Below are 26,783 nucleotides of genomic sequence, written 5' to 3'. Positions count from 1 at the left end.
TGGCCTCGACAGCGTTTTCTGCACTTGCAACATGACCTCCCTTTTCCTACATTCTATTCCTCGGCTAATGAAGGCAAGTCTGGCTTCAACCTTGTTAAACACCTTATGTTCCAGTTCTGCTACCTTAACGGGTCTGCCCAGCAAGGTCCCTGTAATCGTCGTGGCTTCCCACGGCCCTACCATTACTCATCTATTCCCGTACCTTGCTTTTCTTGCCCAAGCGCTTAACCGAACACTTATCTACATAACTTGTGGCATTCCTTAGGCCACCTGACCAGCCTGTCTGTATGTGCGTGTAATGTTTGGCCCTCCTCTTGACTATTTACCACCCCACCAATGTTCGTCTCCTTAGGTTCTTGAATGGTGAGTGACTTATGAGGCTGGGGAGGAAAGGGATGAAAGGTTTAACTGACTGAACGCTAACTGATGCACTGTCCTTTGTTAATTTCAGCATCACCACCACATGGTCACGGCCAACAAGACCAGAGTCCCCCCTCCACACGTGCAACATGCGGCACATCATTAGAGCCAGTCAGGCACCAGTACAGCGACAAACACTTCGGTGGGGAATATAACGTCAGCTAGTGTCCCAGGGCACAGTGGAAAGGGGACTTCACAATCGCTGGAGGAGATGGCAGGGACAGAGAGTGCCGATGGTGCCAGCAGCCAGAGGGCTGCAGGGGACCAGGCACACGCTGAGTCCAGCACTGATGATGTGCCTCTGGAGATGTCACCAATGCAGCAGCTACATGACAAGCAGCAGGATGTGCAGGAGCATCTGGCAGGGTTGCATCAGGGTGTGATTCAGTTGGTCTCTGTGGTGGAGGAGTCCAGGCAGAGTGTCAGTGAAGGCATGAACCTCAGGGCAGGGCTTCAGGCTTCCTTGACTGAGAGATTGGCCATTCTCATGGAGAGGGGCTTCAATCGGATTGGGAATCTTCTGATTGGGTTACGCTCTGACCTGCAAGCCCTCACAGCGTTACAGGCCACGGGTGGTCATTCCCATTGTGGGAGATGTTGTGGGCACCAAGTGTCGGTGCTCAGTGCCCATGCATCTGCGGTGAGCAGGGAGGTCGAATGGGACCTCACGTCAGCGCAGAAGCTGCCTGTCATGACTGCGAGCTCCTCTCAGGGCGCTCCAGATGAGGGCAGCAGCTCCTCCGCCCCTCTGCCAGTCAACCTTACTTCTGTTGAGGCTGTGACAACTGGGGAGGTGCCAGTTCTGGAACTGGCCACTCCCTCCCAGGCGGGGCCATCACAGGCTCCAAGGGCCAGAGGACGCCCGCCAAGGTCATCGAGGCCAACAGGACAGCAGAGTCAGCAGGCTGGCTCACAAGCCACTCTGAGCAATGGGGTGGCACCTAGACGTAGCACCCACAAACGAAAGCATGAGGCATGTTAGGCACTCAACGGGTATGTCTCTGGTGATTTTGTGTTGGCCCTAGATTATGAACGTCTGAGTGATCTTTGTGTTTTTCATTTCGGATGGAATAAAATCCACTTTTCTGACCATGGCTGAGGGTGTTTCCTTTGTGCTGCATTTGTCTGTTACACAGACATCTCATGAGTGTTTGAGTGGACATTGATGTTTCTGTACTAAGCCCTTAGTTGCAGCTGATAAGGTGGAAGATGTAGCATCTAAGTGCCACGTGTAGAAGCGCCAGGCAATGCTGGTCCTGCTGATCCATGTGTGTGGAGCTAGCTGAAGGTTCATTGGATTAAATTGTCCCGGGTGTCCCTGCCTCCTTGGTGTAGTAGTGGGTCAGCGTGCTGCCCCTCATCATCGCCCTAGGCTTCCTCATCCTCTGAGCCACTGCTGGATTCATCATGTGCGGCCTCATCCAGGGCATCAGGGTCTTCATCGTTAACTGCACCCCCTTTCCAGCGCAAGATTGTGCAGAGCGCAGCATGCTACTGAGTGGCTAATGAGATAACAGCATATTACTAGTGAGCCACCTGTACTTGTTTAATTGTGGTATTATCACTCATTATCACAGAGACACGATCTGGGGGGTATTGGAGTGCACCCCCTGAGCGGTCCAGGCAACGGAAGCGCATCTTGAGAAGACCGATGGTTCTCTCTACCACAGCCCTTGTGGTGCCCTGGCTCCTATTGTACCGCTGCTCAGCTTCTGTTCTTGGATGGCGGAGATCCACCTTCTGAGGGGATAGCCCTTGTCACCCAGCAGCCATCCATCCAGCCAAGCTGGAGCACTGAAGAGCCCCAGCACCTGGGAGTGTCTGAGGATGTAGGCGTCGTGGGAGCTGCCTGGGTACCTTGTACATACTTGCAGAATCTGCATTCTGTGATCACACACTATCTGCACATTCATGAAGCAGAAGCCCTTTCTGTTGACAAAAGCACCCGGCTCACCTGCTGACACCTTGATGGCCACGTGTGTACAGTCTATTGCACCCTGGACGCGGGGGAAGCCAGCAATGGTCGCGAAGCCTCTGGCTCGCTGTGTCTGACTTGCCTGGTCACAGCGGAAGTGGAAGAAGGTCAATGCCCGTCTGAACAAAGCGTCTGTAATCTGCTTGACCCAAGTGTGGACAGCTGATTGGGAGACACCGCAAAGATCACCCACGGAGCCCTGGAAGGGGCCAGATGGATAGAAGTGGAGGGCAACTGTGACCTTCAGAGCTGCTGGTATGGGGTATCCATCCACACAATTGGGGAGATCTCAGGGCCAATCATCTGACAGATATAGTTGACTGTCTCCCTTGACAGACGGACCCTCTTTCAGCACTGCATCTCCGTCATATTGAGGTAGCTGCTTCGCCGTCTGTATTCCCTGGCAGCAGGATAGTGGCGTCTTCTGCAGCCCCTTGCACCTTAGACAACCTCTTGGCCCTGCGCCCCTTGTGCCTGCACCTGGCCTCCCAAAGGTAGCTCCCCAGAGGCTGATTATCCACTCCTGGCCTCCTCCTTATTGTATCCCTCCTTTCCTCCTCAGGGGAGCTGCCCCAGTGGAGAAGTCAGTACCCGTGCCCAGGCTAAATGGAGGCCTCCGGAAAGCTGCAGGCCTGATAAAGATTACTGTCTGCAGACTGGTGAGCTGAAGCTTCAAAGTACAGAGAAAGCTGTTGGAAATCAATCTGAACTGCTAACAATCACACCGGCAAGTTTAAAACAATTTCTACATTAAATACTTCAGAAGAAACATGAACAACCCCTCTGAGCTCACATATCCCGCCTGTGGATGAGGTTTGTTAAAAAATCAGTTACCCGCCTGCCTGTTGGGCCCGTGCACCGAGGCGAAGATCACACGGGCCCCTCAAAATCGGCTTCAATGGCCGAGTTAAGGGCCTTAACAAGGCCTTTAATTAATGGCGGGTGTGCATTGGACTGCATAGTGCGCCCACCCAGCTAAATATTGCGCTGCCGCGTGCTGACGTCGGGAAACTCGTGCGACATTTTAAGCGCTGACATGCAGGCTCCACTACCTCCCATGTCAGCCATAAAATTCAGCCCAATGTGGAATTCAGTCATATCATGATCACTTTTTTTCCCGGAGTACCTTTCACTGTGAGATTACTAATTAACCCTGCCTCGTTGCATAACCCCATATTGAAAATAACTTTATCCCGAGTTGGTTCCACAACATATTGTTCCAGGAAGCTATCACCAAAGAATCCCATAAACTCATCCCCCAGACCATCTTTGCCAATTTGATTTGCCCAGCCTTTATGAAAATGAAAGCTCACTATTATTACATTGCCATTTTTTTTTAATAAGCTTCAATAATTTCTTGCTTAACGCTTTGTCCAGCTATGTATGTATCTCAACCACAGTCCTTCCCTTTTACTATGACTTTAGCAGCATCTTTATCCCTTCGTAAGGACAGATGCGACACTACCCATTTAGTAACTCCAGCCATGCAATTTGCCTCCATGCATAGGCATTCCCGACAAAGGACAAATATTTTAGGACTGGTACATTGGCAGTGACACATTGGAGCAGACATATTAAATGGGCAAGATTTTATTGTGGGTTTCAGGACCCTGAATTCGGGATGAAGTGAGGTCCTGAGCCTGCACTTGCCGGCAGCAGGACTGGTTCAGCAATTCTACTGGATGCTGTCTCCTCATTGTCTGTCTCTGAGTTTGCCGTTCAATTAAGGACAGCAGTTCTGGGATCTAGAGGGCACCTCAACATGGAGGCACCCACAAAGAGGTAAATTAAAAATACAACATGAGAGGGGCCAAGGAATCAGGACCCCACCAGATGGTTTTTGAGCATGGACACCCCCAGCTCCAATGATTTCTTGGATTGTCGCAATGTGACTCTCTCCATGGAGCTGATGGCTGATGGCTCTGCTGCCAGCAAAATGCCAACAGGCCAAAAAAACCTTAATATGGTCTTTAATTATTTAAATTGACTGTCCGTCTGATCCTCAACTGGCCCTGCCATTGAGAAACTATCCTGGCGGGAATGAACTGTACAGCCAACCCAATGTGGCTCCACACTATTTCCCCAGCCCTTCCCCACCTCCCAGCCTGGCCAGGAAGATTTTTCCCATTCATTCGGGACGCAGTTTCTCTATCTAAGTGAATGTGTTTTGAGTGAGTTAAAACTGGGCTCTGTTGGCAGTGAAACACTGCAGCTCATACGTTGGAGCTCACGCATTGGGCCAGCTTTGTGCAATATTGTGATGTGCTTTTGTACATTTTTTTCAAATAAGCTAAGCAAAGGAAACTAGCAGATATGATTGATGACAAAGCTACATTAACACATAGGAACAGGAGGAAGCCGTTTAAGGCCCTCTAGCCAGTTCTGTCATTCAATTAGATCATGGCTGAATTGATCAGTAGCCTGTAATATCTTTACCTAACAAAAATCTTTCATTCTCAGTTTTGAGACTTGCAGTTGACCTAACTTATCAACTGTTTTGATGGTGAGAGTTCTGGGTTTCCACTACTGTTTGTGTGAAGGTTCATCAAACATGTCACTACACCATCTGTTCACAAACATGAAAACTTTAATTGCGAGTCATTTTAATGTGTTAGTCAATGAGAAATATGATAGGCTAGAAATTACTGTTGTATTATAAATAACTGTACATATAACATGTTCAGATGCCATTTTAACCAAGGTTTTAGTACCGCTAATACCCCTAACATCAGTTCATAGCTTTATACTTTGTGGCTAAGTATAGTGTCAGCCTTGGCTCAGTCATGACAGTCATACTGTGGAGTTCTTAGGTTCAAGTGCAACTCCGGAGATGAGCAGGACTGACAGGTCCTGCCACTGAGAAACTATCCTGGCAGGAATGAACTGTGCAGCCATCCCAATTTTGGAAGTGTCTTTTTTTGAATGAGTTGTTAAAAAAGAATACTTAATGAGGCTTGGTTGAGAGCCCAGAGCTGAATTAGTTTGTTGAAACACCTCAGCCCCAGAGAAAACAGTGCTCCCCCCATTGCTCGACATCTCTGGCTCTCTGATCTCTGCTGTCATTGCACAATGTTGATTTACACAAGGCTAAAAAGGTTTCAAGTGCTTACAGTCTCAGCTTTTGAAACCTTAAGGACTCTGTATGATTGACACTTTTATTAGCTTGTAGTTAAAAGGATTTTTTTAACATAGCGGAAAGTTATGAATGAATGATTTTTTAAAAAGTTTCTTTTACATATCCTATTGTCATTCTAGGGTTCATTGGTTCTACACAGTGTACAATAGGTTAATGGGCATGGAAGTGCCATAGCTTAGCATATGGGGCATGAGGGGCCATGGGTGGGGGGGGTGTGGTGTGAATGGCTGGAAGGGCAGAGCCTGACTTGGCGGCATGCTAGGCCATAGGGATGGGTGGAGGGGCATATCTTGGAATGGGGGCATGAAGAGCCATAGGGGTGGGTGGATGGGCATAGTTAGTCATAGAGGATATGAAGGGCCATAAGAGTGGATGGAGGGTATAGCTTGGCACAGGGGTAATGAGAGGCCATGGTGATTGCCCTCTACCAAGCTACGCGACATGAGGGGTCATAGGAGATGTTTGCGGAGGCATACCTTGACATGGGAGGTACACATGAGGAAACCTTTGAACCTAAAATTTAAAAGGTTCCCTTATACAGACTATGATTCGCGACACCTGTGAGACACCGTGACCATGACTCATTGGAAACCTGCCCCAACTCCATGAAAATTGTGGAGGACTAGGACATGCCTATCTCCGCAATGGAGTTAGCAGGGTGTAGGCTTTTGACCCAAACCAGCCCGCACCCTTGAAAAGCACTCCTGAAAATCAGACAGCTCAGGAATGGAACCGGGTCCTGGCTGCCATTTTTAAGGGGCTCCAGAGCCATCTTGACTTGGTGAAAATCCAGCCCCACATGTCCTTAACTGAAGAAACACAAGGGAGCTCTTTTAGTATGCAGGCCAATATTTATCCCACAATCAACATTACCTTAAATAATGCATGTTATCTAGTGATGTATGGCTTTGCTGTTTTGGGGATCTTGCTCTGCATATATTAGATGCAATTTCTCTTCATTACAAGAATCACCACATTTCAGAAAGTTACGTTCTTTGCTGGCTCTGTTGCATTTTGGGATATCCTGAGGTTGTGAAAGGATAACGTAAAGTCAATTTCTTTCCTACTTAAAGGCAGAAGTACCGCAAACCCTGCACACTTTAAAACTGGCCCTGGTTAAAAGGAAGTGGAACATCATCCGCAGTAACATTGGGGTTTAGTACTTACACTTCAGGAGGGCATGAAATACTTTGACCTCTGTCTTGCTGTTACACTAGGGAAATCCATATCAAATGTTCAGCCAAAAGTCCTGTACTTTGTTACAACATAATGCATTTCTGATGGAATAAACTGTTCATTGATTCCTGGAACAGCCTTGCAAAATCTTCAACTGACTATGAGATCAATAATAATCTTCCTTACAACATAACCTGTACTGAAAGTCTAACCTTCACTGAACAGTTAACACAGATTTTCTGAGGCCCCACATGCCACCCAAGTATTATCAGACAATCGATCCTAAAAAATCATTGAATAATAAGCATGGTTTTCATTCAAGAAGAAAATTCCAAAAAGTAATGTGAGGAAACATAATTTCAGGTAAAGATATTTCTCTGTTGCATTTCTCAGCCAGGTTTAAATACAATCATTTTATCAATAATTGCGACATGGAACAGCACCCACTGGACCTGTTAAATATTAACAGTTTTCCAATGGCCATCCAGGAACTAGAAGGACACCAATACCTGCTAGTCGGTAGAACGTCTCCCTAACTCAACCCTTGCTTGATCTCAGCTATGCGCATCTCAGGGTTTCCACCTAATCTCAGTTGAGAATCCTACCTAACATAAAAGGATAACAATTCTGAAAGTCCACTTATAAATGTTCAATGCTCTTGAACAGGATTTCTCTGTGTGCCATTATCATGCAGTTGTTAACCTGTTTATTTAACATGCATCGATCATACCAAGCAAAAATGTCTACCCTAAAATGTTCTTAGTTTCAGTTCAGCACCAACAATTATTAAAGAAACAACTTGCATTTATATAGATAGAGCTTTTTATATCCCCATGATGTCCAAAGTGTTATGTAACCAATGAAGTCTTTTTGAACTGAAGCTATTGTGAAATGTAGAGAATGGTCACAGATCATTTGCACACATTAAAGGCCAGAAAGACAGCAATGACCAGTTCACCTGTTTTAAATATATTTTAGGGTGCTGCGAGAAGTGCTCTGCCATTCTTCAAATCATGGCATGGGATGTTATGCATCCCTCTTAAAGTGCAGATATGGACACGGTTTAATGTCTTCACCAAAAGATTGTACATCTGACAACATTCCCTTGATGCAGCATTGAAGTATCAACCTACCATATGCTTAAATGTTTGGAGGGGCTTTGAACCCAAAATCATCTGACTCAAGGCAAGAGTCCTACCACTGAGCCAAGGCTAACATCTACGAAGGTGGGAGACAAAGATGGGGCAGTATGCTACACTGAAAATACTTTTGCTGGTACATCATTAAAGTGGAGCGAGGGAGCTTTATTCCATATCTAATCCACTCTTTATTGATCTTGCCAAAAATCAAGAAGTACTTGGTCCCCTAACAGTGACTATTTTGATCAGTGTTAAAAACCTCTTTCAAAATTCTTCACCTTCGATACAATCCTGTCCTCCTGTAGTAATCTTCGTTTTTATCCCCCCATGCCACGTGAATCTTCTCTGTAATATTTTGTAATAAGATTATATCTGTGTTCATTCTATTTTATTCCCTTGGTAGCTCTACAATATAAGATAAGCACAGCATGCCTCGAAGTCCAACCTCAAGTGAAGATGAGATGGCACAGAGCATTTCTGATTATTCTGTTGAATCTGAATCTGACAGCTCCAAAGAAGAAACAATCTATGACACCATCAGGGCAACAGCAGGGAAGCCCATCATCAGGATGGATGACATCCAGAGCAATACATTGGTCATCAGAATCGTCATCCCTGACTTGCAGCAAACGGTAGGAACCTCATCATTGAATCCTTTCTTTTGATAAGATGGTGCCAACAAAGGAAACAACAGCAGTAAGTAAAATCCAAAATGAAATTCGTATGCATGACACGGTGTTAGAAAACACTGGATTTATTCAGGAGAAACAGTTATAAGAAATAAGAGCAGAAGTAGGGCCATACACCCCACGAGATCATGCCTGATCTTTAATCTCAACCCCACTTTTCTACCCTCTCCTCACATTCCTTGATTTAATTAAAATGTGAACATAATTGGGACTTTCTCCAGCAAGGAGAGAGTCAAAATTTCATGGACTGAATTTTCAGACCCTGCCAAAGTTGGGAATCAAGGTAGATGGGACCTGAAAATACCAACACTGGCCGGCATGCTTGTTGCCCTACCAAGTTCCTACACTGGCTATTTTTGCCAGTATTTGGCACAAGCAGGGCACCTTACACTCTTCCCACCCCCTCTCCTCCCACAAGGCAGGTAGCTAATGAGCTTTGCTAACTATAGTTGCCTCCAATCTCCAGACGTGACGAGTGGCAGTTTAACTGCTTGGAGGTGGACACCCAGCAGCAACATGCCCATCCTGCCTGCCCAGGGTATGGGTACAGCCCTGTAGAGGGATTCTTCCATGCACCAACCAACACTGCCCCCCCCGCACCCCCCCCCCCATAGTGGTGGCCTAGACACTGAATCTGAGTTTTATTTAAACTTAAAAAAAGGTTACTGAGAGGGCACCTCCAAGTTGAAACGTTCTCTCAGTTCCTTACCTTTTAATGCAGCCTGCTGCTCCGCTCAAGCTGGAAGGCATCTTGTTGACTTTCCAGCTTCTAGAGACCGCCTGCCACCCTTAATTGGACAGAGAACCCATCTCCATGCCAATTAGGGGTCGGCTCTGTGAAAATCCCCAACATGGACTGTTGCCCCCCAGGGGCAGATTCAGGACCCAGGAACAGTTTGGGCTCCCCATTCCAACCCCCAGAGACAGCTCCATGCCTCAATTGACCACTGAGTTGTGTACCATGAAATCCTATGGGTTATGTAAAAAATTCCAATTTAAAACTCAAAGAAGTCATGTAAAAGCCCTTTTGCTCTTCCCTTACAAAGGTAAATTAGGCTTGAAATAAAAGTTATGTTTTATGTAATTAAATACATGTAAAAATATTTCTCCCCTCCACCACCCCCCCTCTCCGCTACCCCTCCACTAAGTCAGAACTCATCAAACTCCAATTTGAGGGAATTGTAAGAAAGCCAGTGCTTAAGCAGAGCAGCTAATGTTGTCAGCCCCTTAGAACTTTTAGACTGTAGTTTGGACACCACTGTTATGAAAGTGTTACAATTGTAAATTTCACATTTAAAGTAATGACTCTGCTACAGTATTAGAGATTTCTTTATAAGCCTTACCAAGCTATTAACACAAAACATACTATTAATGCGAATACCACACATTGATAGAGGATTCACAACAGAAACAGCATGGTTCAGTATTTTTACAATAAATGGACCCAAGGAAATAACATAAGCATCAAATTCACCAGGGTATTTGACGTATCTAGCTAACAGTTATAATCCTACTGTGTCTTTCATTTACATCATAGTAGTGTGTTTGGACAGCTATTTAAGAAATCGTTTGGAACCTTTGCAAGAAACATATTGGCTATGGGCAATGGCCAAGAATAGAAACATGGACCAAATAGCTACTATCAAACTGAGCAGGCCAAAATGATCGGCACTGAAGGAAAAATGACAAGGGGACTCCATTGGACTGAAGGCTTGCTTCTTTCATGCCTGCACTAAAGATGGCATGTGCTGAGATCCAGTCCTCTGTGGGATTTGTTGTATTCAGCTCAGCATTGAATTGGAGTAAACATGACTCTCCATCAATGTGGTGCAGGTGGTCATGCACATCCTATATCTCCAGGTATGGATAAGGGTGTTGTTTCCAAGCTCACTCTGCAGCAGTTTTACCAAATGTAAGTAAAATAAAACTTGTCTTAATTCTCAAAAAAAACCATTCACTTGTTCAAATAAGGTATCAGCCGAATTGTTTAACTAAAATAAACGGTGGGCGGAAATTTGTGGCCCCATTGCAGCAGGGATGGGGCCAGAAAATGCAGCGAGCTGTTCAAAGGTTCATTGACTGTGGTGGGACTGCAATATCCGGGTTTTCCAGTCCTGCTGCCGTCAATGGACCTTTTACCGGCTCGCAGCATCTGCCGGCCCCACCCCCACCACAACGGGGTCATAAAATTCCACCCTGTATAACCTTAGCCTATTCTTTGTTACGGTAACATAATGGTCCACTCAATTACAAAGCATTTTCAGTTGTCCCATCTCAGCACCAGTGGAACAATATGGAACTGACAACCACCACTTTGAAAAGGTTAATTCTCAGGAGATGGGTATCACTAGCATTTATTGTGCATATTTAATTGTTCTTGAGAAGGTAATGGTGAGCCGCCTTCTCAAGCCACTGCAGTCCATGTAGTGAACGTACAACCACAGTGCTGTAGGTAATAAGTTCTTGGATTTGACTCAGTGACAGTGAAGGAATGGCGATATGGTTCCAAGTCAGGATGGTGTGTGACTTGGAGGGGAACTTGGGGAGGTGGCAGTGGTCACATGCACTTGCTACCCTTGCCCTTCTAGGTGGCACAGGTCACAGGTTCAGGAAGTCCTGTCCAAGGAGCCTTGGTGATTTGCTGGGAGACAACCTTTGTATTGGTTTCAGCACATTACCTTGTGTTGAATTTTTGATGAATAGATAGTCATATGCTGTGTAAACATGTTAATTTATTTAATTGCTTGCTATAATTTCCTGTATTTTAAGCTGTCTTATTTTTTTTTTCCTTTTGCTGTAATAAGCTATCTGTTCTATTTAACCAAAACAAAAAATGCTGGAAAAACTCAGCTGGTCTGACAGCATCTGTGGAGAGAAAGACAGAGTTAACATTTCGAGTCCATATGACTCTTCTTCACAGTTTCAGATCTTCTTCATATGGACTCACAGAATCACAGTGCAGAAGAGGCCCTTTGGCCCATCGAGTCTGCACCAACACGTGAGAAACACCTGACCTACCCACCTAATCCCATTTACCAGCACTTGGCCCACAGCCTTGAATGTTATGATGTGCCAAGTACTCATCCAGGTACTTCTTAAAGGGTGTGAGGCAACCTGCCTCCACCACCCTCCCAGGCAGTGCATTCCAGACTGTCACCATCTTCTGGGTAAAAACATTTTTCCTCACATCCCCCTAAACCTCCTGCCCCTCACCTTGAACTTATGCCCCCTTGTGACTGACCCTTCAACTAAGGGGAACAGCTGCTTCCTATCTACTCTGTCCATGCCCCTCATAATCTTATATACCTCGATCAGGTTGTCCCTCAGTCTTCTCTGCTCCAACGAAAACAACCCAAGTCTATCCAACCTCTCTTCATAACTTAAATGTTTCATCCCAGGTAACATCCTGGTGAATCTCCTCTGCACCCCCTCCAGTGCAATCACATCCTTCCTATAATGTAGTGACCAGAACTGCACACAGTACTCCAGCTGTGGCCTCACCAAGGTTCTATACAATTCCAACATGACCTCCCTACTTTTGTAATCTATGCCTCAATTGATAAAGGCAAGTGTCCCATATGCCTTTATCACCACCCCACTAACATGCCCTTCCGCCTTCAGAGATCTATGGACACACACACCAAGGTACCTTTGTTCCTCAGGACTTCCTAGTGAATACTTCCTTGTCAAATTACTCATTCCAAAGTGTATCACCTCACACTTTTCAGGATTAAATTCCATCTGCCACTTATCTGCCCATTTGACCATCCCGTCTATATCTTCCAGTAACCCAAGACGCTCAACCTCACTGTTAACCACCCGGCCAATCTTTGTGTCATCCTCAAACTTACTAATCATACCCCCCACATAGTCATCTATGTCGTTTATACAAGTGACAAATAATAGGGGACCGAGCACAGATCCCTGTGGTACCCCACTGGACATTGGCTTCCAGCCACTACTACAACTCGAAGTGTTAACTCTGTCTTTCTCTCCACAGATGCTGTCAGACCTGCTAAGTTTTCCCAGCATTTGTTGTTTTTGCTTCAGATTTCCAGCATCTGCAATATTTTGCCTTTATCTTAGTGTTCTATTTAACCTGTTGTTTTCTCCTGAAGTTTTATACAATGGAATTAAGTTGTCATTTATAATACACATTTTAAAAATATAGATAATCTGACATTATAGCCCATCAACAAAGGATTTTTGAAGTGGATCTGAGACTAGATTTTCTAATTTACCATTATTTTAACGCCCAATGTTATTCCCGGGTGTAATTTCTTAAAACTTACCATAAAAATAAACAGCTGTGGCTACTTTCTTTAGAGGGAGTTCTAATTCCCGACAGTCCTGCAAGTGGATTATAATGGCCAAGTCTCTTAACATCCTTCCAGTCAGCTAGAAATAAAAAAAATGCAAGACCTTGGGGTAAGAGTAGGGGAATGGGGTCACTCTTTCAAAGCAAAAACAGAATTACCTGGAAAAACTCAGCAGGTCTGGCAGCATCGGCGGAGAAGAAAAGAGTTGACGTTTCGAGTCCTCACGACCCTTCGACAGAACACTCTTTCAAAGAGCTGGCACATATTTGATGGGCCAAATGGCCTCCTCCTCTGCAGCTATGATTTGATGATTGTTTTCTGCACATGGCAATACATGATGTGTTTATGCCAATGTGTTTTATCCCATTTGGTAATTTACTTTTCCAAATGTTTACAACTGCGAATGTCCCACTACTGCACTCATGAGAATCACTTAGTGACATTTTGGGCTCCTTTTTCCTGTTTGTTTTACACAGCTGCTCCAGAAGCTACATCTGGAGCTTTGCTGAATGTTGAATCTAGAAACATTCAAGTCTGGTGAACGGTAAGAGGCCACTTGGCCCATCAAATCTGCACTAGCTCTTTTGAAAGGCAACCTGGTTAAGTCCCCCCTCCCTAGTCTTTCACCATATCACTGCAATTTTTTCCTTTGACAAGTATTTATCCATTTCTCTTTTGAAAACTACTACTGAATCTGTGTCCTGTGCATTCCAATTCCTAACCACTTGTATAAAAAAAGTTGTTCTCATGTTGCCTTTAGTTCTTCTGTTAATCACCTTAAATCTGTGCCCTCTGGTTATCCATCATGCAGCCACTGGAAAAAAACACTTCTATTTCTTTATAAGTGCTCTTGACCAGTAGCTGGATAACTTTCCCTTAGGATCTAAGTTTTACAACTAGGTTTCAAAGTCTCTAATTAAATATCATTCCTCATGGTATTTTTGGTGTCTTTTAAGCAGCTATTAAATTCTGCTCAGACCCCCAAGTGATTCTGACTTGGAATATATATCTGCAATGCTGCTGCTAATTACTCTTCTATCCATGTGGCATTTCTTTACTCTTATACTACTTAAGATTTCTGTGCCCCAGATTCCTATAATAGAGGACTAAAGAATATAAGCAGCAAGTCCTCCTCCAAATCCAAAAGCTTCATCTCCACCAATAGCATTACTACACATCTTTTTACCTACGTGTGGAAAAAAAAAATACAGCTTGCTGCCCTGATTTGTAAATTTCCTGTCCTATGTCGTAACATATCCCTGAGTATTGTAATTCTTTCTGTTACAAGCCAATTAAACTATATTCACAAAATCAGGGACAAAGTAAGAGGCAGACCCTTAAAGGGATACTGCAAAAGAAAAATAAATCATAAAGGAAACCTACAACATCAAATCAAAATGTGATTAGAGGCACCATTAAAGCACCCCAGTCCCTGCAGTATCCACTGAACTCAGAAGGCCGGCTACACCGCATGCTCTCTCTCCAGGGACACCTGGCCGGGAAGGTAGCCGCGGAACCCGAGTATTGTAGGTGTACAGGAGCAAAGGGAAACCTATTTTTTCTCTGAATGTCTCTCTCTTGCCATTTCCCTTACTATCTTTTTTGCATCCTCACTCTCACCATGTATCTCTCACCCTTTCTGTTTCACCATCTCTTGTTCTTACACCCCCCCAACCCCGCACCCCAACTCATGTGCCCACTCTCTGGCTTGCTTTATTTTGTCCTCTCTTGCTCACCCTCTCACTCTCTCTCTCTCTCTTGCTGGCCCTCTGTCTTTTGTTTACCCTTTCTCTCTCTTGTTCTCTTTTGCTTTTGCCCTCTCATTCCCCCTCTCTTTCACCCTCTATCACTCGTCCTGTCTCACATGACCTCTCTCATTTGTCTTCTATCTTTCACCCTCTCTTGCTCACCCTTTCTCTTCCTCTCACCCTCTCTTTCTGGCTTACTCTCTCTCTCTGTCACTTGTCCCCTCTCACTCACCCTGAAATTCTCCACAGGGTCTCAAATTATCTGGTACTTTTTTTGAAAAGTAGTTGCCATGTGACAATGTTTCTCCAAGCGCATTCTCCTAAGCAGGGCGAAGAAACCTCTCATGGTACATCTTTCTCTGTCACGCACACGTGTGTCAACTGACGAAACTTGTAAGAGCCAGCTACCGGTGTCACAAATGCTGACACAGTGCACAGAAAGCTGACAATTTCTGAAAATACACCTATACGACACATGAAGGCAAAGAGTTAGACTGGAAGTAGGGCATTGGCTTGATGTAACTCCATGCATGTTCAATGCTTCATCACTGGCAGTGCAGCATGCAGGAGCATAGTTAGCTGTAATAGTGATAAATCATTATAAGAGGATGTGAGCATAGAGGGTGGGAGAATGTCATGTCCCCTCAGAACATTAGCACCTGATTTGGTTTTGTTTGTACCAGCTGTAAAGTTAAGTGCATGCCTCAGCATAAATTTTTAATGAAGTAAAATCCAGTCCCAACTTCAGTTCCAAACCATGGCAAACCCACATGTATGGTGACAGGAATTGTAATGTTAACCAAGTTAATGCATCACAGTATCTGAGATAAAAGAAATGGCGGCCAATATTGAAGGAAATAAACCTTCACATCAGTCAAAGAGCATAGCATAGAAAGTTCCTTTTGAGGCAACTAAAACTGCTTTTTTGCAGTTCTCCTTTAGCAGATTTTTATACAAACATTGAGTAAATACACACATAGCTTGGGTCATCAGAAAACCATCAGCTCATATTAAATATTTCCGCTGCAGGTTTCTGTGAAACAAGCAGTGGGAGAAGGTGATGTTTGATTGGTTCCAAATCTGACCTCTAACCTATATGGTTCCACTTCCTAAATGATCTGTTCAGTTGGTTGATACCGGACATATTCTCCCACAGAATCCTTTGAAGATGGCAGGATAAGTTGATAAAACCGTTTAAACTAAAAAGCAAATAAGATTCTTGGCTTTATAGAGACTTAGGATGAGAAATTCAAATATGTAGCACTGTGTAATGAAGCAAGCTGGGCCCAGTTCTGGGACTATTTAAAGGGCCACTCCACAAATTGTAGTCAAGGTGCTTTTTACTTGTGCTCAATCAAAGTTGGTGGAGGCACTGTAGTGTGTTTCTGGAGCAATTTGGAGATGCCAAGGGAATAACGGAGCAGTCTGCTTACCATAGAGGAAGGAAAAATACTGGAATCCCTATTAAAGGAGAGGATAGAAGAACATCTAGAAAAGAAAAATACAATACTGAATAGCCAGCATTGATTTCAAAAGAGAAAGCTTTACTTGACTAACCTTATTGAATTATTTGAGGAGTTGACAGACAGAGTAGACAGTGGTAACACGGTAGATGTAACTTATCTGAATTTTGAAAAGGCCTTTGATAAGGTGCCACATGATAGACTAATGACTAAGGTTAGAGGATGCAGAGTTAGGAGACCAGTGGCAGAATGGATTGTTAGAAAGAAACAGAAAGCTGAAAATAGGAGTTAAGGAATAAATTTAGAGTGTCAGAAGGTGGGAAGGGTTTTCCCACAAGGATTAGTGCTGGGACCGCTGATGTTCACAATTTACATTAATCATTTGAACTTTGGAATCAAAAACACAATTTCTGTACTTGTAGATGACTGAAAAGGCTACCACTCAATAAATGTTCGATGTATGTGTGATCACACCACAAAGCTCACCTGAGTGAACTATCCTGCCAGTATCTACAGTGCTTTTATCCTGTGACAATAGCAATCCCCACCATCTTCAAGCCTCCGAGACACAAAAGCTGCTCGGCAAGAAGGCCTACCCCTGCCACACATGGTGTCTGACCTTTTGCTGCCATCCCACCATGCAAGGTCAGAACATCTTTATTGCCTTGCAGCCACCCACAGTACTGTGGAGCAAGCCATCATGGTTCGCAAACAAAGGTTTCACTGCTTAGATCACTCTGGAGAATTATATAGCATTGCGCTGGTGTGCTGCATCCTCCACAATCTTGCAATACTGAGGGCCCAGCCACTACCTCCTGGTGTCCAGAGGCCACATCCAGAGAAGGGTGAGTAAGAGGAGGAAGGATGAGTAAGAGGAGGAAGGATGAGAAAGAGGAGGAAGGAAGAGAAAGAGGAGGAAGGAAGAGAAAGAGGAGGAAGGAAGAGAAAGAGGAGGAAGGAAGAGAAAGAGGAGGAAGGAAGAGACCAGCTCTAGCACCTGCAGCTGGATGGAGTGAAAGGGACTGGAAGGCTTTGCTTCAGTTGAAATTCCTCACCCAAACAAGGAATCACCATTCCATGGCAGTACATCCTTTTCAGACTCCCCATCACTAAGTCCCTTAGCTCACATCATTCAACAAAAACCAACATCAATAAACCTTTACTCAACAACTTCATCCAGATGACAGCATTTTAATTGGTTCCTGACCAGATGATCAGGGTTTTGTGTGGTAACAGTGCAGGCAAAACAGCTCCTAGCCTGCAAAGAGGGAAGACCTGAAACTTCTCTTTCCTGTGTTGGTAAGATTCCAGCTATGTTTCCATAATAGCTAGCTGGCTCTCCTTCACATCTCTGTAACCTGCCTTCTCTGAAAACCCCTGTCAAGTGGAATAGGGGAAAATCACCAGTAGAGACATTGAAAAGCAAGTTTTTCAACCAGTGAACCACAGACTGAAAGTGCTGGGAGACCACCTTGTGTCATCAACAACAAACTGCAAGGAACTTCTTTTAATTGAAGTCATCAATCAAAATCAAACCATCTAATCCTGGATTGGTGCTATTGATCTAACTCTTAAAATCCATGTTTTGAGTGTCTTTTGTGTTTGTAAATAGAGGTATAAGAAGGGGTAGAGTTCAAGTTATAGTGTGAGAAGTTAACAGTTTATATTTCTTTCTTTTGCCACTAGTTAAAGACAATCTGTTCAATAAACAGTTATTTACTTATTAAGTTTACAAACCTTGTGCTCATATTCTGTTAAATTAAAGAGTTCGGTAAAATTGGGACACTCTGGTGGTTTGGTCAAACTTTTCACATCTGTCACTGCTCGGGGATCAGTGGGGCTTGATATTACAGCGCACTATCCCCAATGAGTCGTGACAACAGTGGAGCCGGGGTCTGCCATACTCCTGGCAGGCCTGTCAATGCACCAAGGTTCTTGGTGTGCATCGTCGTCAGTGTTTCTCTATTGTTTGTCTCCCAACAAGTTCCTCACCTGAGTCTCTCACAGCAGAACCAGTGTGCGACCCTTGCCCCTGGTACACGAGCTGACCTATTCCCCTGTCCTGGCTGTAGTCCACACATGCTGAGTGACTCACCAGGTGCAGATCCTGACTCTATTACCAATCTCTAATGTTTGCACAGTACCAGTCTCTGAGCTGGTCACGGTGAGTGTAAGCTCTAGTGATGATACTTCTGCCTCAGAGCTCTTTTGTTGCACTGGTCTTTCTGCCTGAGGCTACTCTGGTGACCGGGTGGTAATTATTGACCATCCAAAAGCATAAGGGGAGTGGAGGGGTGTGAGAAGGGGCGGTGGGGTGGGGTGGGATGGGAAACAGAATTTCCAAGGTCACTTGCATTTTCCAGTTCATGGCTCCTTTCAAGGTGGGGGTATGGAGTGAGTGGAGGAGATGCATAAAAGACAGTAACTTACCATGGCATTGGGGCCAATAATTCTATTCACTATGCCCTGGGCACTGAGGAGATGAAACTGTACTAGTCCTCTACCGGTCCTGTAGGTTTCCCTCCTCTTTGGGGTGACCTTCTCTTGCATATGGGAGGGCAGAATGGCAGTGGCTATGTGTCAATGGGTGATGTGCCTGCCATAGTTGAATACTGTAGGCTTGCGGAGGTCTGTTTGTGTGTGGCTGACTTGATTGGTTGAGGTGTCGTGTAAGGATGTTAGAGTGGAGTCCTCAGTGTCAGGGTGTGCTGCTGGGTGAGTGACAGGTGTTTGGTGCATTGAGCAGTGTGTGTACATAGGTGGTTGTGTGGTGGGTGTGAGATGTGACATGTGAATGCATTCATTCACCTTGGCTGCCCCAGTGAGATCATTAAATTTTTTATCAGTACCATGTTCTGGATGCCACGCTCTGGGCATTAACCACCTTCCCATTCCCTGCTCCTGGCAGAAACGGGTCTCCTTCCTGGTCTTAGGGTTGGGTGGGAAGCCCACGGTCAACCATGATCATATTGCAAGGTGGAGCAGGTTCAAAAAACCATATGGTCTTCTCCTGTTCCTGTCTCTTGTGTCCTTGTGGCCTCTGCCTGTCTGGCCAGTGCATCCAAGGGTGCGTCACTAAAACAAGAGCCCATTCTCTGATATGGGGTCGGGGGGTTTGGGCAGCCGTTCTCCTCTTCCACATTGCTTCAGAGTAATTATCTTGCAGCGCATTGTTGTGACTTCTCTTTTATAAGGACTGTGGCATTCAAAATGGAAGGCTGCCTGGAGCAGGTGGTTTCTTTAAAGCATTACTTAACCTCCTGTAGTGCTTGGGCAGGTCAAATATCACGGCCTCCAGTGACCAAAAATCAGGGCGAATGAATTTCTAATCACTAGAGTTTATTTAAAGGAAGTTATTCAGGGGCTTACAGTGAAAACAGAAGTGATAAATCAAAGTCAATTCTTCTTGTGAAAAGGGGAGACGTTGCTTAAGTATATTATAGAGAGGGAAATGTGGAATATGCTATATGTAGAAGCACTTTGGGGAAACTTTGAGGTCCACCAAGAGTGATTGACAGCATAAATGAAAATTGTCTGAAATAAAGAAGATGGTGTAAATTGAATAAAGTAGTAGCTTGATAGAAAATTGTGAGAGATAATTAGGGCTGGGAATTGTTTGAACTGTACAGCTGTGGTTTTCAGTGGGAAAAATGGATCTTTTCAGTGAGTGAGAAATTGTCCCGTGTGTTGCCATTTGAAGCAGCACAATGGGTACAATTGCACCAATCTGTGCTTCCCAGCACCACAAGCCACTTCCTGTGCATCCCACATGCCATTCCATTACAAGGTCCCCACACATGGGGGCATTGTGTTGGAAGGTTGTGCATGGATACTGTCCTGATGCAATGCAGCCCACCAAGCTGATGAAATGCCAGGCGTCCTAACTTGGAAAACAAATGTGCAGGCAATGCATTCCTGAGTTACACTGCAAACAAAAAGTGTGATGATGCAAGGTGGACCCTTGCGGGAGTGTTATTTAAAGAGCCAAGTACCAAAAATTACAGATAAGGAACTTTGCAAGTTTGGAACTTTTCTATTGGAAAGTGTCTGGGAATAATTTGGGTTGTTTTTGGCGGTGTTTTGGTTTCTTCTTGGCTTTGCAGGGAACGTTGCTACATCCTCATGATGAGGGCAGAGGAGAAGGTGACCTGTCCATTGAAAGGATGCAACAAGTATGGAGGCAGCGGTGGAAATGCCTCTGGGAGATGGAGCAGAGGCTGTAGAGAGGGGAAGTTCTGCATGATACCCTCCGCCACGTTGAAACTGGGAATCTCCATGCTTCTTTACAGTGAAAGAAGACTGTCTGTCAGGCCAACCAATGTACTCAGCATCTCAGTGTGCATATCCATTCAGCCACAGCTTTTTTCCCCACTCAGTTCACAGAGTTGCTAGCAAGCTAAGGGATTCACCACCAACTGATATCGTCAAGTTAGGACACCTGGCATTTCATCAGCTAGATGAAATTACATCAGGATAGTATCCATGCACCCATGTGTGGGGACCTTGTAATGGAATGGCATGTGGAACACACAGGAAGTGGCTTGTGGTGCTGGGAAGCACAGATTGGCACAATTGCACCCATTGTGCTGCTTCAAATGGCACCACACAGGACAATTTCTCACTCATTGAAAAGATCCATTTTTCCCACTGAAAACCACAGCTGTACGGTTCAATTCCACAGCTACCACTTTGTCAGCACGCTCTGTTGTGTTTTATGCCTCAGAGATATGCAGAGATGACAAGGAAGAATTGGTATTTACTGCAGAGTACACAATGAGCTCACATTGTTTGATGACAATTGTATCAAATGCAGAAATCAAGTAGTTACCCTGAAAGTGCTATGGAAATGTGTATTATACCTTGCCCATGAAGGACATATTTAAGAAGAAACAACAATCCTGTGAAGCAGTTTAGTGGCCAGCAATAGATCACCACATAGAAGAGTTCATTAGAAACTATGTAGCATGTACACTCAGTGAAAAATCTGTTAAACCGTGTGCCGCACTTCGACAACCAACCCCATCGCCAGCAAATCCATGGCAACAGCACCAATTTGATCATTTTGGAGAAGCGCAAGCAGCCCATAGCAATCAATGTTATTTTCTTCTTGTTCATGAGCTACACAGTAAATGGCCAGAAATCACTACAACAAACTCCATAACTACCACTTTGTCCATTGACATCTTAGACAAGTTATTTACAAAATGGGGTTTGCTGCAAACAACTACAAACAATGGGCCATGGTCTTTTTTCCACTCAGTTCACAGAGTTGCTAGCAAGCTAAGGGATTCGCCACCAACTGATATCGTCAATGAGAGATTTGGCCACAGGATGAGAATCTACGAGATGCACTGCAGGACCTCATCAAGCCTCCTTAGGCAGCACCTTCCGAACCAACAATCACGACCATTTAGATGGGCAAGGACAGCAGTTGGTGGGAAAACTACCATCTGGAAGTTGCCCTTCAAGCTAGTCACCTTCCTAACTTGGAAATATATCATCGTTCCTTCACTGTCGCTGGGTCAAAACCCTGGAATTCCCTCCCTAACAGCACTGTGGGTGTACCTACACCACATGGACTACAGCGGCTCAAGAAGGCAGCTCACCACCACCTTCTCAAGGGCAATTAAGGATGGGGAATAATTGCTGGCCTAGCCAGTGATGTCCACATCCCATGAATAAATTTTTTAAAAAAAATTTAAATCAATACCTTGTTGGACAGGGAGCCAGTCAGCAAGCACATGGATGATATGTGAACGGGACATGGTGCGAGATTAATCAATGAAGTTCATATTTTCATTAAAGTGAATATATGTCAGATTGCTGAGAGCAACAGGTCTGATGCCCCTGCTTAAATCATGTAACCCGTGTGACGGATGCAACTGTAAACAATGACAAAGTGTGTTTTTAAATGTATTCTAAATCATCGCTTCCCAAACTATTTTCTAATAAGACCTCATTTTAACACTTGAAAATTAATGCAACCTGTTATGAATATGCAATATCATGATTCATATGTTTTATGAATATAATTTTTATTTTGGGAGTTGAATTTTTTTAAATGTAAGCAATGAAAACTCTCGGGTTGAGAAGCTAGCAAACAAAGTCTAGAGTAACTGCAGCTCAAAGGATGGTCTATATTTATTCACTAAGGTCAGAGTTGGAAATGCAAAAAACTCTAAACAATGGGTGATTCCCTTTCTGAGTCTCGGTGGTGACGAGATGTCCACAGGTGTCTCCAAAAGGGGTTTAAGTTATCCATGTGACTCCCAGAATAAAGAGGCTGTTTTGAAGGTAAAATGAATTAGTTTGTATCCCTATCTGGGACATCCCAGGTGTGCTATGTTGCTATATATATATATGTTATGCAGGGAGCTCCCCTTTTGTTTTGGGTTTATCTGTGTGATTTCTGATAGAAACAGGCAGTCAGCTAGGGGGCAGTTTGAGAAAGGCAATTGAAGTCTGGGTCGGAAGCTGTAAAGAAGCTGTGGTCAAAGGCAGAGGGCTATTAGAAATCAGGGTTGGAGTCACTAAGCAAGAATGCAGCAAGGCCTGAGCTTGAGTTGAGGTGTCCACAACAGTGAGATGCTGAAGGAAAGCTGGAGGGTTACTTAGCCCGATGCTAGTGAAAGGACCCCAAGAAATCTCATATCTCAGAGAATGGTGGGAGAATCAGTGAATTCCTGAGAGCTGTGGCACACCTTGGTTTGGTTCCAGGAGAAGTGAAAGAACCATCAAGATCCTGTAAAGTATAGGAAAATACATGGGGTGGAAATAAAAGTAAAATGAGGAGTGTCCTGTTGAGACTTTCAGGCTTTAAAAATGTGTTTATGAAATGAAGTGTTAAGTTAGTAATAATTGCTTTGTTTAATTCTTGTTTAAAATCTGAAACCTTGTGGTGTAATTCTTTCAGTTAATAAGTGGGAGATCAAATTCCTTTTTGAAAAATTAAAGGTCTCAACCAAGATCATAACAAACCCCAGATGCCAACAAAAACAAAACAGCAATAAAGCAGCATTGTAAGATACAGTATATAATTATTAAAGTCCACATATTATTGATCAACATATAATAAATACATCATATAAAAATGAAAATTTGTGATGAAAATCCTGGGCCCTGGTGTGGAGAGCAGGTGCTTTTTGCCCTTCATGTCTAGTCTGGTGGAGTCCAGCTTGGTGGGGGGAGCTGTTCTTGACTCTGGTGGTTCTTTTTTTAAGTAAGAAATGTTCAATAGTTTGTGGACAGTACGTTCTGCTAGCTTGCAGTTCCATGGGTTGCCGCTGTCTCTGGTGTCTTGCCCAGCTAATTCCTGTGTGAGTTTGGGAGGTCTGTGTTGGTGGCTCATTGGCTGTGGAGGACAGGCTGGCCCAACAGTGCCTGCGGAACTCGTTTCCAGGCAGGGTCACTAAATAGCAACCTGGGCTTTTTAAAATTCTCGCATGTAGATTTTCCTTCCTGGCACAGGCGCTGAGGCAATTCTAACATTTTAACTTGAGGATTTAACAGCAAATATCAAAAGAGGGAGACAAACAAGTTCATTTAATGTTTTTTATCATAAATATTTAATTAGAGTGGACATTATTTACAGTTTACATTTCTCATCAAGAAAGAGAAAATTGGTAATATATTTTGGAATTGTTTGTGATCAGTTCGATGGGGTTGGGGGGTGTTAGCATTGGAGGGGTTGGACGTTGGCTTCTCCTGCAGTTGGCAAGCAGTTGGTGCTGGTCATTTGGGCTTACGTATGGGCATCTGATTGGGCAAGGGGTGGTTGCGTTCTGTAGTCCGCAGTCTGTGTGCGGGTCAGTATTCTTTGTTGGAAAAGGATTGGGATCCACAGAGTTTGGGGGCCGTTATCAGGTTGGGTTCTGACGGATTGGGCTTGGGGGAGTCGGGTGCTGTAAACTTAAACAAATTACTTTTAAATCAACTAAATTGAAAGTAAAAAGAAGGGGGAAGAAACATAGGGAAAGGAAAAGGACAGTGCTGGAAAATCTCAACAGGCCTGGCAGGATCTGTGGAGGGAGAAACAGAGTTAACGTTTCGAGTCCAATATGATTCTTCTTCAGAACCAAACAGAGGCAGGAATAGGACAGGTTTTATGCTGTTAAAAAAACTGGGGAGGGACAGGTGAAGCAAAATTGAAGTCAAGGATAAGTTAGAGGGCAGGGAAGATTAAATGACAAATATGTCATGGAACACAAGGCAAATGGAGTGGTCCTGATAGTATTAGAAAGACAAAGCATTGGTCCAAAGTAGGTGTTAATATCAGAATAGAGGTCAACATTGCCTGAAAGCAAAGCAGCAGAATGTGTTACTAGCAAAATAAAGCTCAGCGCTGTCTGAAAGCAAAGACATGAAAAAATATACAGACTGGTACTTGGGGGAAAGCAATTCAAAACGGAGGACAGAGTTCTTGGTCTGAAGTTGTTGAACCCAATGTTGAGCCCAGAAGATTAAAGTGCCTAATCAGAAGACGCGGTGCTGTTTCTGCAGCTTGTGTTGGGCTTCACTGGAACATTGCAGCAGGCCAAGGACAGGAATGTGAGCATGAGATCAAGATGGTGAATTGAAATGGCAAGCAACAGGAAGGTTGGGGTCATACTTCTGAACTGAGCAAAGGTGTTATGCAAAGTGGTCACCCAGAAAGAAAAAGGACTTCTTTTACATTTGTTGAAAGTACCTCCTTTAAATTAACAGTGCACTGCTATTTTCCGGTGAAGCTTACAGCAGCAAATGAGCCATGTGAGGGGACAGCCAATCAGATGTCAAAAAGCTGTCACATTGCTGAACTGTTTGGAAGAAAAAAATTCACTGCTAGGACAATACGAGGGGCGGGAGATTAATGTGATTTTATTTCTCAGGCCCACTTGGGAACCACTGTTCTAAATGGTTCTGGCAGCTGACTTTCTTTTGCTTATTTATTATAAAAGCTTGAAAATTTTATTTCATATTAGATTGCTCATAATTTGTGAAAGGATTGTGTTATTATTAAAATTTGGAGGAAGTTTGTGAACAAAAGTCCTGAGTTTAACATTTTTCCAATATCAGTATAAATATTGTTAAGCACAGTTGCGTGGGTGTGTGATTTAAAAAAGGAAAGATGTAAATAACAAAAGATTAAAGCACGATATATTTTTTGGACTTGTCCAACAGACAGTAAAGTCCATTTCTCTACATTGTAGGAAGAGGTTTATTTAAGGCACTGTAGCTTTTATTTGTTAAGACACAAATTGGTCAGCAATTTGCAGCAAGGGAGAGATATCTCATGAATTGCAATTTGCCACAAGTTGTTGGACAGTTTGACATCTCACACTCAACCTCCCCAGAATCTCCATGAAGTTATTGTGTCTGTGCATTCATTGCCCATTCAATGCACCACACAGAAAGTTGAGCATAGTCATTAACACCATAAGTATGCTTCCAACTATGTGATAATTATTAATGATTACCAATCAATCTCTCTGGCCCCAAATGTGCAATCAAGTAATTAAAAGTTTGGCGCCCCATTCCTTCAGGTCTTGAATTGTGTAATTTTCTATTTTTACTCTTAGCTTTTCTCATCGAATTTTTCTTTCCCTCTTTATTTCTCTTTCTGCATCTGATTTGTCATTGAATTTACCCACTAATTTTCAGTCCTTTCTCATATTGTACTCAAACTTATTAAAATTTCATCTTCTAGAAAAGATTTGCATTGAACACTTATGTGCTATAGGATCCCATTGAATATTTATGTCTTTTCAAGTGTGTCTGATGCATGTGCCATGATGTAAAGTCAGGCTTTCTTGTATTTTTCCACAGTGGCAATGAATTCATGCACCAATTTCCTTGTCTGAAGTCATTGTAATCTGCAAACCTAAATTAAATTTCATTCCATATATTGTTCAGGAGCATGTGACAACTGAGAATTGGCACATGGAAAAGTAACTAAACTCAAAAAAAAGTTGCTGAAAGTGTTAAATTTGTGTTACCTTTTTAAAGTTTTAAATAATAACCTGTTTAAACCATTCAGAATCAAAACTGTGGTTATCCAATCATGTGTCTATCCATCAGTTGATACTAACTGATAAGTTAGATTCATTTTTAATTTGATAGGATTCCAAGATTTTTACTAATATTTTGCAACTTGGATGTGATGAGTTTGTCTGTTTGCTATTAGAATCATTAATCATCGATACCTTAAGTCAAATTCCATTTTTATAACGTGGGCTTCTGGGATTTTTAACCATTATTTTGAGGATCGAGTGGCATGAATGCCATAAACCAGTGACAGTGATCATTAGTTAAAGTATGCATTTTGGGGAAGTGAAATGTGTTGAATTCATTGCACAGGAAGATTATTGGTGAGTTGGTACCATTTTACTTTGCTATCTTTTACAGAAATGTATGAGGTTTAATCCAGATGCCACTGTGTGGGTTGCCAAGCAACGGATCCTGTGCACCCTGAACCATAGTTTGAAAGATGTGCTGAATTATGGTCTCTTCCAACCAGCAAGCAATGGAAGGGATGGCAAATTTTTGGATGAGGAGCGCCTGCTCAAAGAATACCCCCAGCCAATCAACAAAGGAGTTCCCTCACTCGAGGTAACAGTGGCAACAGAGCCAATAGGTATCTGGGTCTTCCCTTACCTAATGACCCAACAAACATAGTAATTCTAATCATTGACATTATTGAATTTGGTGATTTGAGAGATTTTAAAAATTGACAGATTGAA

At 43.6% G+C, this 26,783-nt stretch overlaps 1 protein-coding gene across 1 annotated transcript in view; it reads left to right on the top strand.

Annotated features, from left to right (window-relative positions):
* Positions 1–26,783, top strand: part of shank2b (SH3 and multiple ankyrin repeat domains 2b) — an 834,833-nt gene that overhangs the window by 43,259 nt on the left and 764,791 nt on the right. Inside the window, exons 2-3 of the mRNA XM_041197641.1 lie at positions 8,250–8,478; positions 26,449–26,652. Of these exons, the coding sequence (XP_041053575.1) occupies positions 8,275–8,478; positions 26,449–26,652 (408 nt within the window). The 5' untranslated portion in view covers positions 8,250–8,274. The remainder of the gene's footprint in view (positions 1–8,249; positions 8,479–26,448; positions 26,653–26,783) is intronic.

Source organism: Carcharodon carcharias, chromosome 10, assembly GCF_017639515.1.
Source record: "Carcharodon carcharias isolate sCarCar2 chromosome 10, sCarCar2.pri, whole genome shotgun sequence".
In the NCBI taxonomy this organism is placed as follows: domain Eukaryota; kingdom Metazoa; phylum Chordata; class Chondrichthyes; order Lamniformes; family Lamnidae; genus Carcharodon; species Carcharodon carcharias.
Note: the sequence above shows the minus strand (reverse complement) of the source record. Positions and strands in the feature narration are given on the sequence as shown.